General features: G+C 45.1%; 1 protein-coding gene across 2 annotated transcripts in view; it reads right to left on the reverse strand.

The window, feature by feature from the left end:
* Window positions 1-14,071, reverse strand: part of LOC112266312 (prolactin receptor) — a 44,370-nt gene that overhangs the window by 7,503 nt on the left and 22,796 nt on the right. The window contains exons 2-4 of one of the 2 annotated variants that reach the window (XM_042316598.1): window positions 10,865-10,977; window positions 1,985-2,126; window positions 1-100 (exon numbers count right to left, since the gene is read on the reverse strand). The exon at window positions 1-100 is cut by the window's left edge and continues 70 nt beyond it. In XM_042316598.1, the coding sequence (XP_042172532.1) occupies window positions 1-100; window positions 1,985-2,126; window positions 10,865-10,977 (355 nt within the window). Of the gene's footprint in view, window positions 101-1,984; window positions 2,127-10,864; window positions 11,904-14,071 lie in introns of those variants that run through there. The other variant, XM_042316597.1, reaches the window with a different exon arrangement.

Consider the following 14,071-nt stretch of genomic DNA (forward strand, 5'->3'; position numbering starts at 1 on the left):
CATGCAGTATATGGTCCAGATTGACGTGTGGCCGCTGTCAAAGTGACAACTGTTGGGGCCGCCCGTTACATAGTCTGGACACTCACGCCTCGGCCCCTTTCTGTGACAAACAAGAAAGGAATGATTCAATTCAACTCAACTCATTTCTTTGAATGAAGACGATCTCTTAGGGTACATTGTTCCTACACGATGTGATAGAATGAAAATACCTGCATTTATTGGGGGAAAAAGCCTTGAAATTAAAAATTAATCTTAGAGTAATTCAAGGCGTTTTTTAATGAATGCAGGAATTCATCCTCTACCAATCCTGCAACAAGGAGAGTACAAGGTGTGTACTGTGTATATATACAGTATATAGTACATCATGTGTATATATACAGTATACAGTACATGGTGTGTACATATACAGTATATTGTTCCTGGTGTGTGTATATACAGTGCCTTCGGAAAGTATTCAGACCCCTTGTCTTCTTCCACATTTTGTTACGTTACAGCCTTATTCTAAAATGGATTAAATAAAATAAAAAACTCAGCAATCTACACACAATACACCATAATCACAATAACATCTTTGCACATTCATAAAAAACAAAACAGAAATACCTTATTTACATAAATATTCAGACCCTTTGCTATGAGACTCAAAATTGAGCTCAGGTGCATCCTGTTTCCATGGTCGTCCTTGAAATGTTTCTACAACTTGATTGGAGTCCACCTGTGGTAAATTCAATTGATTGGACATGATTAGGGGCGGCAGGGTAGCCTAGTGGTTAGAGCGTTGTGGACTAGTAACCAGAAGGTTGCAAGTTCAAACCTCTGAGCTGACAAGGTACAAATCTGTCATTCTGCCCCTGAACAGGCATTTAACCCACTGTTCCTAGGCGGTCATTGAAAATAAGAATTTGTTCTTAACTGACTTGCCTAGTTAAATAAAGGTAGAATATAAAAAAAATTTTTTTGAAAGGCACACACCTGTCTATATAAGGTCCTACAGTTGCCAGTGCATGTCAGAGCAAAAGCCATGATGTCTAAGGAATTGTCTGTAGAGCTTCGAGACAGGATTGCGTCGAGGCACAGATCTGGGGAAGGGTACCAAAACATTTATGCAGCATTGAAGGTCCCCAAGAACACAGTGGCCTCCATCGTTCTGAAATGGAAGAAGTATGGAACCACAAAGACTTTTCCTAGAGCTGGCCGCCCAGCCAAACTGAGCAATCGGGGGAGAAGGGCCTTGGTCTGGGAGGTGACCAAGAACCCAATGGTTACTCTGAAAGAGCTCCAGAGTTCCTCTGTGGAGATGGGAGAACCTTCCAGAAGGACAACCATCTCTGCAGCACTCCAGAAATCAGGCCTTTATGGTAGAGTGGACAGACGGAAGTCACTCCTCAGTAAAAGGCACATGACAGCCAGCTTGGAATTTGCCAAAAGGCACCTAAAGGACTCTCAGACCATGAGAAACAAGATTATCTGGTCTGATGAAACCAAGATTGAACTCTTTGCCTGAATGCCAAGCATCACGTCTGGAGGAAACCTGGCACCACTCCTACGGTGAAGCATGATGGTGGCAGGGATGTTTTTCAGCGGCAGCGACTGGGAGACTAGTCAGGATTGAGGGAAAGATGAACAGAGCAAAGTACAGAGAGATCCTTGATGAAAACCTGCTTCAGAGCACTCAGGACCTCAAACTGGGACAAAGGTTCACCTTCCAACAAGACACCAACACTAAGCACAATGCAGGAGTGGCTTCGGGGTCAAGTCTCTGAATGTCCTTTAGAGGCCCAGCCAGATCCCGGACCTGAACCCGATCTAACATCTCTGGAGAGACCTGAAAATAGCTGTGTTTTCACTTTGTCATTATGGGGTATTGTGTGTAGATTGAGGAGGACATATTTTTATTTAATCCATTTTAGAATAAGGCTGTAACTTAATAAAATGTGGATCAAGGGGTCTGAATACAAATGCATTGTACAGTAATAGTACGTACTCTAAGGAGTAGGTGAGGCTGTAGGTGATGTTGTCGTCACTCTCGGAGTTGTTGTCAAGGGGATGCCACCAGCAGGTGAAGACCTCCATGTTGGGCGAGCGGCAGTAGTAGATGTGGGGCCGGGTCGTCACGGCAACAGCACCTGGGGGATAAAACGAGAGGTTAATGACTCTAACCATCTCTATGGATATCTGCATTCACTGTCGTGTTTTTTCTAAAGACTGATATATTTTTCTATGCACTGTTCTGGTGAATACACGGATCAACCATTTATAAACATGAAGAAATACATGCCAAAATCATTCAGCTATCAAAGTAATCCATATTATAAAACATCAGCCTCTTAACATTTCACCGGGCCTCTCAGGTGCCCTGGTTGTCAGGGCAACTCAAATCCAGGTTCATGACATTTGGAATAACGCAAAAAACTGTTAATCCAGGTTTATGACATTTGGGCGAACGCTAATAACTGTTAATCCGTTAACCATTATAGAAGCTCACAAAGGGTGAGGTGAGTTTGTCTGGATGGTGATGCGGGAACAACCCCATGTGATACAAACTAAGGAAGTTTGAACACAAGTGTTTTGTGAAGTTATTTTCTTCTTATGTCATTGAACTCGAAACAGAGATCTCATATGTTTGAAAACAAACAGTTGTAAAGCATAGCACACACACTGAAGGGGGGGTCTAGTTGCACCAAAAACAAGTTGAAGCTAATATACAGGTTGGTCTTACAACTCTTGTTGAGAGCAGTAGCTGGTAGGAAACTGAACTGAACCCCAAATCAAACAGCAGGACCTCGTGAGAAGGATTACATCTCCAACAGTGACACTCAGGCTGACTGGAACAAACAGTTACTGTTTAAATCCATTTATTTCCCTGAAGAAGCACATTATGTAACTTACAGTGACGTGGACACTTATGAGATAAACATTGTATAGACCGTACATTTTTCTTTAATGATTAACCCATGATATGTTTTATGAGGCTAATGAACATGACCGTCTTGAATAAGGCTGTTCAATTGACAGTTAATGTTCTATGTACAGTATTTCCCATGTCAGGAAATACAGTGTTTTTGAGGCAGTACGGCAGTGACAGACTGACTTGTGTCACACACACACGCACGCAAATACACACACACACACACACGCACACACACACACGCACGCACACGCACGCTAATACACACACACACACGCACACACACGCACGCACGCACGCACACGCACGCAAATACACACACACACACACACACACACGCACACACGCACACACACACACGCACGCACGCAAATACACACACACACACGCACGCGCACGCACACACACGCACACACACGCACGCACATGCACGCAAATACACACACATACACACACACACACACACACACACACACACACACACACACACACACACACACACACACACACACACACACACACACACACACACACACACACACACACACACACACACACACACACACACACTCCCTGCTGTGGAGGTGCATCCAGGTAACATCTGTTGAGAGACTTATAATGAGGTGAGGTCACTAGAGTGAACAGGCCTTGACCTACCCATTGTCTAATGACTGACTGAGATTACTGGTCCACTGAGAAGTATTACTACATACTGTACTTCTTAATGGACCAGTAATCTCAGTCAGTCAGCAAATTAAACAAAAGCAAAGAATCTTGCCAAAGGATTTTTTCAGAATCACAAATCCTACTAGGAAAACAGGACCACTCTGGAAACTGGCCTTATAGACTACATGTGACAGGCATATATAACAGTACAGACACTGTGCTGTACTTTAGATAGATATGACATTGGCAGTTTCCTATTCATAGGTGCTTGGCAGTGTTTGAGGCACACATACAGTGCTTTGGGAAAGTATTCAGACCCCTTCCCCTTTTCCACATTTTATTACGTTACAGCCTTATTCTAAAATTAATTAATTAAAAATCCTCATCAATCCACACACAATATCCCATAACTACAAACCTGAAAACAGCTTTTTAGAGTTTTTTCTAATTTATTAAAAATAAAAAACTGAAATATCTTATTTACATAAGTATGAATTTGAGGCACATAATGAGTTATTCATGACAACAACGAACAAGATGAAAATAGGGTCTATATACCAAGTCAACATACATACTGGTGTGTCAACCAGAGGGTCAATATACTGGTGGGAGGAGCGATAGGAGGACGGTCTCATTGATGACGTGGATGTCAGGTTGGATTAAATGTGGAAGACACCATTCAGTTGAATGCATTCAGTTGTACAACTGACTATGTATCCCTCTTTCCCGTTCCTTTCATTGTAATGGCTGCAATGGAATACATGGAACTTTGACTCTATTACAATGAGCCCATCCTCTTATAGCTCCTCCCACCATCCTAGGATGTCAAAATACAGTAGCGCTATATGCCAGTGTTTGTGGGTGGGGTCTCATTGTCTGAGCGAGACTAGCTGTCTGTAGGTGACGTGTGTGTGCATGTGTGTGTGTGTGTACATGTGGGTGTGTGCAACTAACACTGTTACTCTAGTGAATAGCCATTACCCTCTGGCTAATCCCAGCTGCAGATATCAGTAAACAGGAAGTAGAGGAAACTAGATTTAGAAAAAGGACGACAATGCCTCTGAAGATGTTCCTCCTCTCTACGTTTTCTACCATTCATGTGATCTGGATTTTCTCCCTTCCTTCCCTCCTGGGCAGTGCAGTAATCACCTTACTGTGACATGTATTTCCCATTCCAGTCTCAACTATACCCTGTCTGGGTTGGTTCAATACCATGGTTCTCCCTCCAGCACCAACCTATCCTACACACAGTCCTACGTCAATTCAGCTGTCAGTACCACTAAAGCAGACAGCAACAACTCCCTTCTGTGGTTGATGGTTCAGCTAGTTCACTACCGGGGCTGTGAGAGCTTACCTCCTCAACTAGCTGAGAGCTCCACTACATATTAGACTATGAACAACCAGCTAAGGGTTTACCTCCACTACATATTAAGACTATGAACAAACAGCTGAGAGCTCCACTACATATTAGACTATGAACAACCAGCTGAGAGCTCCACTACATATTAGACTATGAACAACCAGCTGAGAGCTCCACTACATATTAGACTATGAACAACCAGCTGAGAGCTCCACTACATATTAGACTATGAACAACCAGCTGAGAGCTCCACTACATATTAGACTATGAACAACCAGCTGAGGGCTTACCTCCATTACATATTAGACTATGAACAACCAGCTGAGAGCTCCACTACATATTAGACTATGAACAACCAGCTGAGAGCTCCACTACATATAAGACTATGAACAATCAGCTGAGAGCTTACCTCCGCTACGTATTAAGACTATGAACAAACAGCTGAGAGCTCCACTACATATTAGACTATGAACAACCAGCTGAGAGCTCCACTACATATTAGACTATGAACAACCAGCTGAGAGCTCCACTACATATTAGACTATGAACAACCAGCTGAGAGCTCCACTACATATTAGACTATGAACAACCAGCTGAGAGCTCCACTACATATTAGACTATGAACAACCAGCTGAGGGCTTACCTCCATTACATATTAGACTATGAACAACCAGCTGAGAGCTCCACTACATATTAGACTATGAACAACCAGCTGAGAGCTCCACTACATATAAGACTATGAACAACCAGCTGAGAGCTTACCTCCGCTACGTATTGGACTATGAACAACTAGCTGAGAGCTTACCTCTGCTACATATTAGATTATGAACAACCAGCTGAGAGCTTACTTCCTCTACATATTAGACTATGAACAACCAGCTGAGAGCTTACCTCCGCTACGTATTAGACTATGAACAACCAGCTGAGAGCTTACCTCCGCTACGTATTAGACTATGAACAACCAGCTGAGAGCTTACCTCCGCTACGTATTAGACTATGAACAACCAGCGGAGAGCTTACCTCCGCTACGTATTAGACTATGAACAACCAGCTGAGAGCTTACTTCCTCTACATATTGGACTATGAACAACCAGCTGAGAGCTTACCTCCTCTACATTTAGACTATGAACAACCACCCGAGAGCTTACCTCCTCCACATATTAGACTATGAACAACCAGCTGAGAGCTTACCTCCACTACGTATTAGACTATGAACAACCAGCTGAGAGCTGACCTCCGCTACGTATTAGACTATGAACAACCAGCTGAGAGCTTACCTCCTCCACATATTAGACTATGAACAACCAGCTGAGAGCTTACCTCCACTATGTATTAGACTATGAACAACCAGCTGAGAGCTTACCTCCGTTACGTATTAGACTGTGAACAACCAGCTGAGAGCTTACCTCCGCTACATATTAGACTATGAACAACCAGCTGAGAGCTTACCTCCGCTACGTATTAGACTATGAACAACCAGCGGAGAGCTTACCTCCGCTACATATTAGACTATGAACAACCAGCTGAGAGCTTACCTCCGCTACATATTAGACTATGAACAACCAGCGGAGAGCTTACCTCCGCTACATATTAGACTATGAACAACCAGCGGAGAGCTTACCTCCGCTACATATTAGACTATGAACAACCAGCGGAGAGCTTACCTCCGCTGAACAACCAGCTGAGAGCTTACCTCCGCTACATATTAGACTATGAACAACCAGCTGAGAGCTTACCTCCGCTACGTATTAGACTATGAACAACCAGCGGAGAGCATACCTCCGCTACGTATTAGACTATGAACAACCAGCGGAGAGCTTACCTCCGCTACATATTAGACTATGAACAACCAGCGGAGAGCTTACCTCCGCTACGTATTAGACTATGAACAACCAGCGGAGAGCTTACCTCCGCTACGTATTAGACTATGAACAACCAGCGGAGAGCTTACCTCCGCTACGTATTAGACTATGAACAACCAGCTGAGAGCTTACCTCCGCTACGTATTAGACTATGAACGACTAGCTTACTGTACCTCCACTGTATTAGTGCTATGACTGGGGTAATAGAGGGGCTGTGCTGTGAGAGCATACCTCCACTGCATTAGCACTATTAGGTGCAGTAGTCATAACACTAGTTAGAGATGGTCAGTGCTTAATTGAGTAGGATACAGAATACCTGAGACAAATTAGACGGGTCCAGTCAGAGTAAGGTCCTTGTTCATGTGAACTGTTCACCAGATAAGCATCACTGACTTCAGTAGTAGTGTTGCAACATATACCATAGGCAACCCATCATAACACTTACTGTAACTACAACATATACAGTAGGCAACCCATCATAACACTTACTGTAACTGCAACATATACCGTAGGCAACCCATCATAACACTTACTGTAACTACAACATATACAGTAGGCAACCCATCATAACACTTACTGTAACTGCAACATATACAGTAGGCAACCCATCATAACACTTACTGTAACTGCAACATATACAGTAGGCAACCCATCATAACACTTACTGTAACTACAACATATACAGTAGGCAACCCATCATAACACTTACTGTAACTGCAACATATACCGTAGGCAACCCATCATAACACTTACTGTAACTACAACATATACAGTAGGCAACCCATCATAACACTTACTGTACTACAATATATACAGTAGGCAACCCATCATAATACTTACTGTAACTACAACATATACAGTAGGCAACCCATCATAACACTTACTGTAACTGCAACATATACAGTAGGCAACCCATCATAACACTTACTGTAACTACAACATATACAGTAGGCAACCCATCATAACACTTACTGTAACTGCAACATATACCGTAGGCAACCCATCATAACACTTACTGTAACTACAACATATACAGTAGGCAACCCATCATAACACTTACTGTACTACAATATATACAGTAGGCAACCCATCATAATACTTACTGTAACTACAATATATACAGTAGGCAACCCATCATAATACTTACTGTAACTACAATATAAACAGCAGGCAACCCATCAACATACTTACTGTAACTACAACATATACAGTAGGCAACCCATCAACATACTTACTGTAACTACAACATATACATCAGGCAACCCATCATAACACTTACTGTAACTACAACATATACAGTAGACAACCCATCATAACACTTACTGTAACTGCAACATATACAGTAGGCAACCCATCATAACACTTACTGTAACTACAATATATACAGTAGGTAACCCATCAACATACTTACTGTAACTACACCATATACCGTAGGCAACCCATCATAATACTTACTGTAACTACACCATATACTGTAGGTAACCCATCAACATACTTACTGTAACTACACCATATACCGTAGGCAACCCATCATAATACTTACTGTAACTACAATATATACAGTAGGCAACCCATCATAATACTTACTGTAACTACAATATATACAGCAGGCAACCCATCAGCATACTTACTGTAACTACACCATATACCGTAGGCAACCCATCATAATAATTACTGTAACTGTAACTGTATCATTTTGTCTGTCATAGTTGAAGTGTACCTATGATGAAAATTACAGGCCTCTCTCATCTTTTTAAGTGGGAGAACTTGCACAATTGGTGGCTGACTAAATACTTTTTTGCCCCACTGTACATACATACATATATATAAAGTAAGTCTTAAGATTGGTTTCTTGACTACATAATGTTTTATCCAAAGTGCAACAACAACACTAGCATTTTTAGCACTGGCGAATTGAATATTAATCTTACTAAATGAAGCACACTGAAAATGTCACTCATTTTTTCCCTTCTGTCCTTGATCAAGCTTCTGTTCTGTCAAAAGGGAATGTATTGTACTGTACTGTACTGGCCACATTGTCCATGATGAGTCTCCCACTGTGAGTTCTGAAGAGCTGCAGGGTACACAGACCAGACAGTGTAGGACATAGTAGAATAGACAGCCTTCATGTCCTTCTCTCCACCCTATTCTCCCTGAATGAGTTTACATGCAGACACATTATCTGACGATGATAAACTCATGTAAGGGGAAGATGGTGGAAATAGTCTAATACACCGTTACCTTAGCTCAACAACTGCTGCCTTACTTTAACAACTAGCAGGCTAAGCAGATGGCTTAACCAGGAACAAACTGGTACCTCAGCAGCTCAGCTAAGTATATGATTATTCAGTCGCTTCCATAAACCGATATCAAGGTTTAACCAGACCAGCTGTCTTCCTCCCTCTGTAGAGGCAGCGTTGCTATGTCCGTGGAGGCCGGCAGGCAGGTAGGCCTAATATATAATTCACAACTCATGTTCTGTTTTATTCACTGAACAAGCAGCGAAGAGCAGGGTATCACACAAATGACAAGCTGACGACCAGGTTCCACTATGAGAGGATTGCTGCCTGCCCCACATCTGTTACCCAGACTGGAGGGGGAACGAGACAACAGAATTAGGAGCACTGCCTACTTTTGTTTCAGTTAAATGTTTTCCACAGGAAGGATGAAAATGCTGCGTAATAAACCCAAGTGACTGAATAAGAAAATCTCTTCAGTCCTGGTCGACAAGGGTGTGGACTGTGGAGGCATTTTACATCCTAGAATAAACACAATTTATTATAAATTTAACTAGTTATCTAATTATTGATTTACCTAATCAGCAAGCCCGTGATTAGTTTCAAGTGGTGATGCACTGACTGTAACTAAAACCTGGGTACCACCTGGACTGAAGAACACTGTTGTAAAGTATTCCACACTACAAAAGAACAAACAACATTGGAAGTCCCTGGACCGTTTCTAAAGAGAGAGCCACCAGCAAGGCATTTGGTCTTAAGCATGGCAGTGGCTGATTCAATGGGGCACACTGGGCTCTCTGTGTCCACTTCTGAGAATTTAGACATTTTTCTCTTGAACTGAACGCTGCTCAACAAACAACAAATGGGTGCCATACAGACCCATGGAACGACAGGAATTACCTCCTTTGCCCAAACAAAGTGGAACGGGTGGCACCAGAAATAGAATCCAATGTCAATTGGACCGCAATGTTGCGACTACTGCACAGAGAGACACACAGAGACACAGATACAGCCAAAGAGATACACAGAGACACCCACAGAGATACACAGAGACACCTACAGATATACACAGAGACACCCAAAGACATACACAGAGACACCCACAGAGATACACAGAGATTCACAGAGACACCCACAGAGATACACAGACTCCCACAGAGATACACAGAGACACCCACTGAGATACATAGACACCCACTGAGATACACAGACACCCACAGAGATACACAGAGACACCCACTGAGATACATAGACACCCACTGAGATACACAGACACCCACAGAGATACACAGACACCCACAGAGATACACAGAGACACCCACAGAGATACGCAGGCACCGAAAGAGATACACAGAGACACCCATAGAGATACACAGACACCCACAGAGATACACAGAGACACCCACAGAGATACACAGAGACACCCACAGAGATACACAGAGAAACACACAGAGATACACAGAGACACCCACAGAGATACACAGGCAGCCAAAGAGATACATAGAGACACCCATAAGGATACACAGACACCCAGAGATACATAGAGATACACAGAGACACCCACAGACATACACAGAGGCACCTACAGAGATACAAAGACACCCATAGAGATACACAGAGGCACCCACAGAGACACACACAGAGATACACAGAGACACCCACAGAGATACACAGAGGCACCCACAGAGACACCCACAGAGATACACAGAGGCACCCATAGAGACACCCACAGAGATACACAGAGGCATCCACAGAGGCACCCACAGAGACACATAGAGACAGTCTATCTAGTGGACTTTGAGGTTAGTGTGTAGTGGGATGTGTGACTCACCATCTCTGTGGTCATTGTCTGGCTGTAGAAGGTTCTGGGTCAGGGCACTGCATGCTACCCCGGGCAGGACAAGGACCAGCAGCCACAGCATCACACAGCTGTTCTCCAACGATCTGCCAACACACAGGCACACATGCACACACGCACGCACGCACGCACGCATACACCCCCCCCCCACACACACACACACACAGGATACAGTTACACATCTGACTGGGGGCCTACTGTGTATTTATATAGTCATCAACATCTGGGTTCATCCCCTGATTCAAATCCCCCTGGGAACAGATGGACCTGTGCGTGTGTGGGTGTGTGTGTTCCTGTGCCTGTGTATAATTCCCTGGGTCAAGTCTGACAAGCCCAAGCCAGTGCCTCTCATCTCAAGTCTATTCATGATGTCAGACTGGGAGTTAAATAGAGCTAGAGAGTAGTAGCTTATTCTACTAATCAAGACTAGTGTACATTTATTCAGTTATAGAAGCCCCTTGGAAAAGACCACAGAGCTCATTCAGTCATGTAGGACCGGCCAGCCACAAAGCCATCATTGTCCAATGTTAGCGCCGAGGGACTAATTATTTAATTTGGCTGTCTGGTTATCAGTGGTAAGTAAAGATAAACACGGTAAAGAAAAGCAAAGTAAATGTATTTGTAATATTACTCAAAGGTGCTCATTCTAATTTCCTAAACTTTCACTTTAAGGACAGTTTTTGTGATTCTGAGGTGATTTCAGTGATCCTAGTGGTGGACTGTTGGGAGTTGTTTGAGGCTGTTTGGAGGGTCATCTGGTGACACAGCAGTCAGAACATGGTGACACGTGTTCCGACAAAGCCCAGTAAAGTGTGAGCATTTGAGCCCTAGATATCAAGCCTTTTAGAACTATACTCTAAAGACAAATACTGCACCAAAAAAGCTTAACAGCTTAAAACGGACATCAAGAAAGATAAGAGATTTGCTCCAAACAACTCCCACCGGTCCCTATGTCATCAGACATTGGGGATAATCGGCTTTTTGATCTGTGGCTGAAGCAAGTCACCTGCCTTTCCTTCTCTAACCCCAGCCCCTGCCCCCGGCCTCTATCCCCAGCCCCTGCCCCCGGCCTCTATCCCCAGCCCCTGCCCCCGGCCTCTATCCCCAGCCCCTGCCCCCGGCCTCTAACCCCAGCCCCTGCCCCCGGCCTCTATCCCCAGCCCCCGGCCTCTAACCCCAGCCCTGCCCCCGGCCTCTATCCCCAGCCTCTGCCCCGGCCTCTATCCCCATCCCCTGCCCTCGGCCTCTAACCCCAGCCCCGGCCTCTATCCCCAGCCCCCGGCCTCTATCCCCATCCCCTGCCCTCGGCCTCTATCCCCATCCCCTGCCCTCGGCCTTTAACCCCATCCCCTGCCCCCGTCCTCTATCCCCATCCCCTGCTCTCGGTCTCTAACCCCAGCCCCTGCCCCCGGCCTCTAACCCCAGCCCCTGCCCCTGCCCCCGGACTCTAACCCTAGCCCCTGCCCCCGGCCTCTAACCCCAGCCCCTGCCCCCGTCCTCTAAACCCAGCCCCCGGCCTCTAACCCCAGCCCCTGCCCCGGCTTCTAACCCCAGCCCCTGCCCCCTTCTAACCCCAGCCCCTGCCCCCGGCCTCTGTCCCCAGCCCCTGCCCCCGGCTTCCTCCCAGCCCCTGCCCCTGGCCTCTATCCCCAGCCCCTGCCCCCGGCTTCTAACCCCAGCCCCTGCCCCCGGTCTCTATCCCCAGTCCCTGCCCCCGGCTTCTAACCCCAGCCCCTGCCCCCGGCCTCTAACCCCAGCCCCCTTCCTCTAACCCCAGCCCCTGCCTCCAGCCTCTAACCTCAGCCCCTGGCCTCTAACCCCAGCCCCAGCCCCCGGCCTCTAACCCCAGCCCCTGCCCCCGGCCTCTAACCCCAGCCCCTGCCCCCGGCCTCTATCCCCAGAGCTACACACTTAGATAAAAGGCTTCCAAAAGGGTTGTTCAGCTGTCCCCATAGAATAAACCTTTTTTGTTCCAAATATAACGCTTTTTGGTTTCAGGTAGAATTATTTTGGGTTCTATGTAGAACCCCCTGTTTAAAGTGTTCTAAATGGAACTCAAAAGGGTTCTACCTGCAACCACAAAGGGTTCTTCAAAGGGTTTTCCTATAGGGACAGCCGAAGAACCATTTCAAGAGTGTACGTCACTGCTCAAACCTCTGATCCGCTCAGAGGCTGGTGCTTTTTGCCCCCGCCCACATCCATCACCAAGCAGCCCCTTCCTTTTCCCCCTCCTTCCCAAGCTGCAGCCTCACAGCTTGGGCTGCCCTCGGGAGCTGGAGGATAAGAAAGGATCGGCTGTCTCTCATTCTCTCAATTCATTCAAAGGGCTTTACTGGCCTGGGAAACATATGTTTACATAATAGATAATAAACAAAAGTGAAATAAAGAATAAAAAAAGAACGGTAAACATTACCAAAAGAATAAAGACATTTCATATTATGTCTATATACAGTGTTGTAACGATGTGCAAATAGTTAAAGTACAAAAGGGAAAATAAATAAACATAAACATGGTGTTGTATTTACAATGGTGTTTGTTCTTCACTGGTTGCTGTCAAGCCCGGATCTGTTTCACCTGTTCCTGTGATTGTCTCCACCCCCTCCAGGTGTGGCTTGTTTTCCCCAGTGTATTTATCCCCGTGTTTCCTGTCTCTCTGTGCCAGTTCGTCTTGTATGTTTCCAAGTCAACCAGCGTTTTTCCCTTCTCCTGATTTTTGCAATTCTCCTTTTTCTGGTCCTCCCAGTTTTGACCCTTGCCTGTTTCTGGACTTTGTACCTGCCTGCCTTGACCACGAGCCTGTCTGCCTTGACCACGAGCCTGTCTGCCACTCTGTACCTGCCTGCCTGACCATTCTGCCTGCCTTGACCACGAGCCTGTCTGCCACTCTGTACCTCCTGGACTCTGATCTGGTTTAGACCTTTTTCCTGTCCATGACCATTCTCTTGCCTACCCTTTTGGATTAATAAACATTGTAAGACTCCAACCATCTCCCTCCTGTGTCTTTATTTGGGTCTCACCTTGTGCCTTGATAGTTGCCCTTTTCTTGTGGCAACAGGTCACTCATCTTGCTGCTGTGATGGCACACTGTGGTATTTCACCCAATAGATATGGGAGTTTATCAAGATTGTAATTGTTTTCAATTTCTTTGTGGTTCTGTGTAATCTGAGGGAAATATGGTCT

This window comes from Oncorhynchus tshawytscha, unplaced genomic scaffold (assembly GCF_018296145.1).
Source record: "Oncorhynchus tshawytscha isolate Ot180627B unplaced genomic scaffold, Otsh_v2.0 Un_scaffold_7250_pilon_pilon, whole genome shotgun sequence".
Taxonomy (NCBI): domain Eukaryota; kingdom Metazoa; phylum Chordata; class Actinopteri; order Salmoniformes; family Salmonidae; genus Oncorhynchus; species Oncorhynchus tshawytscha.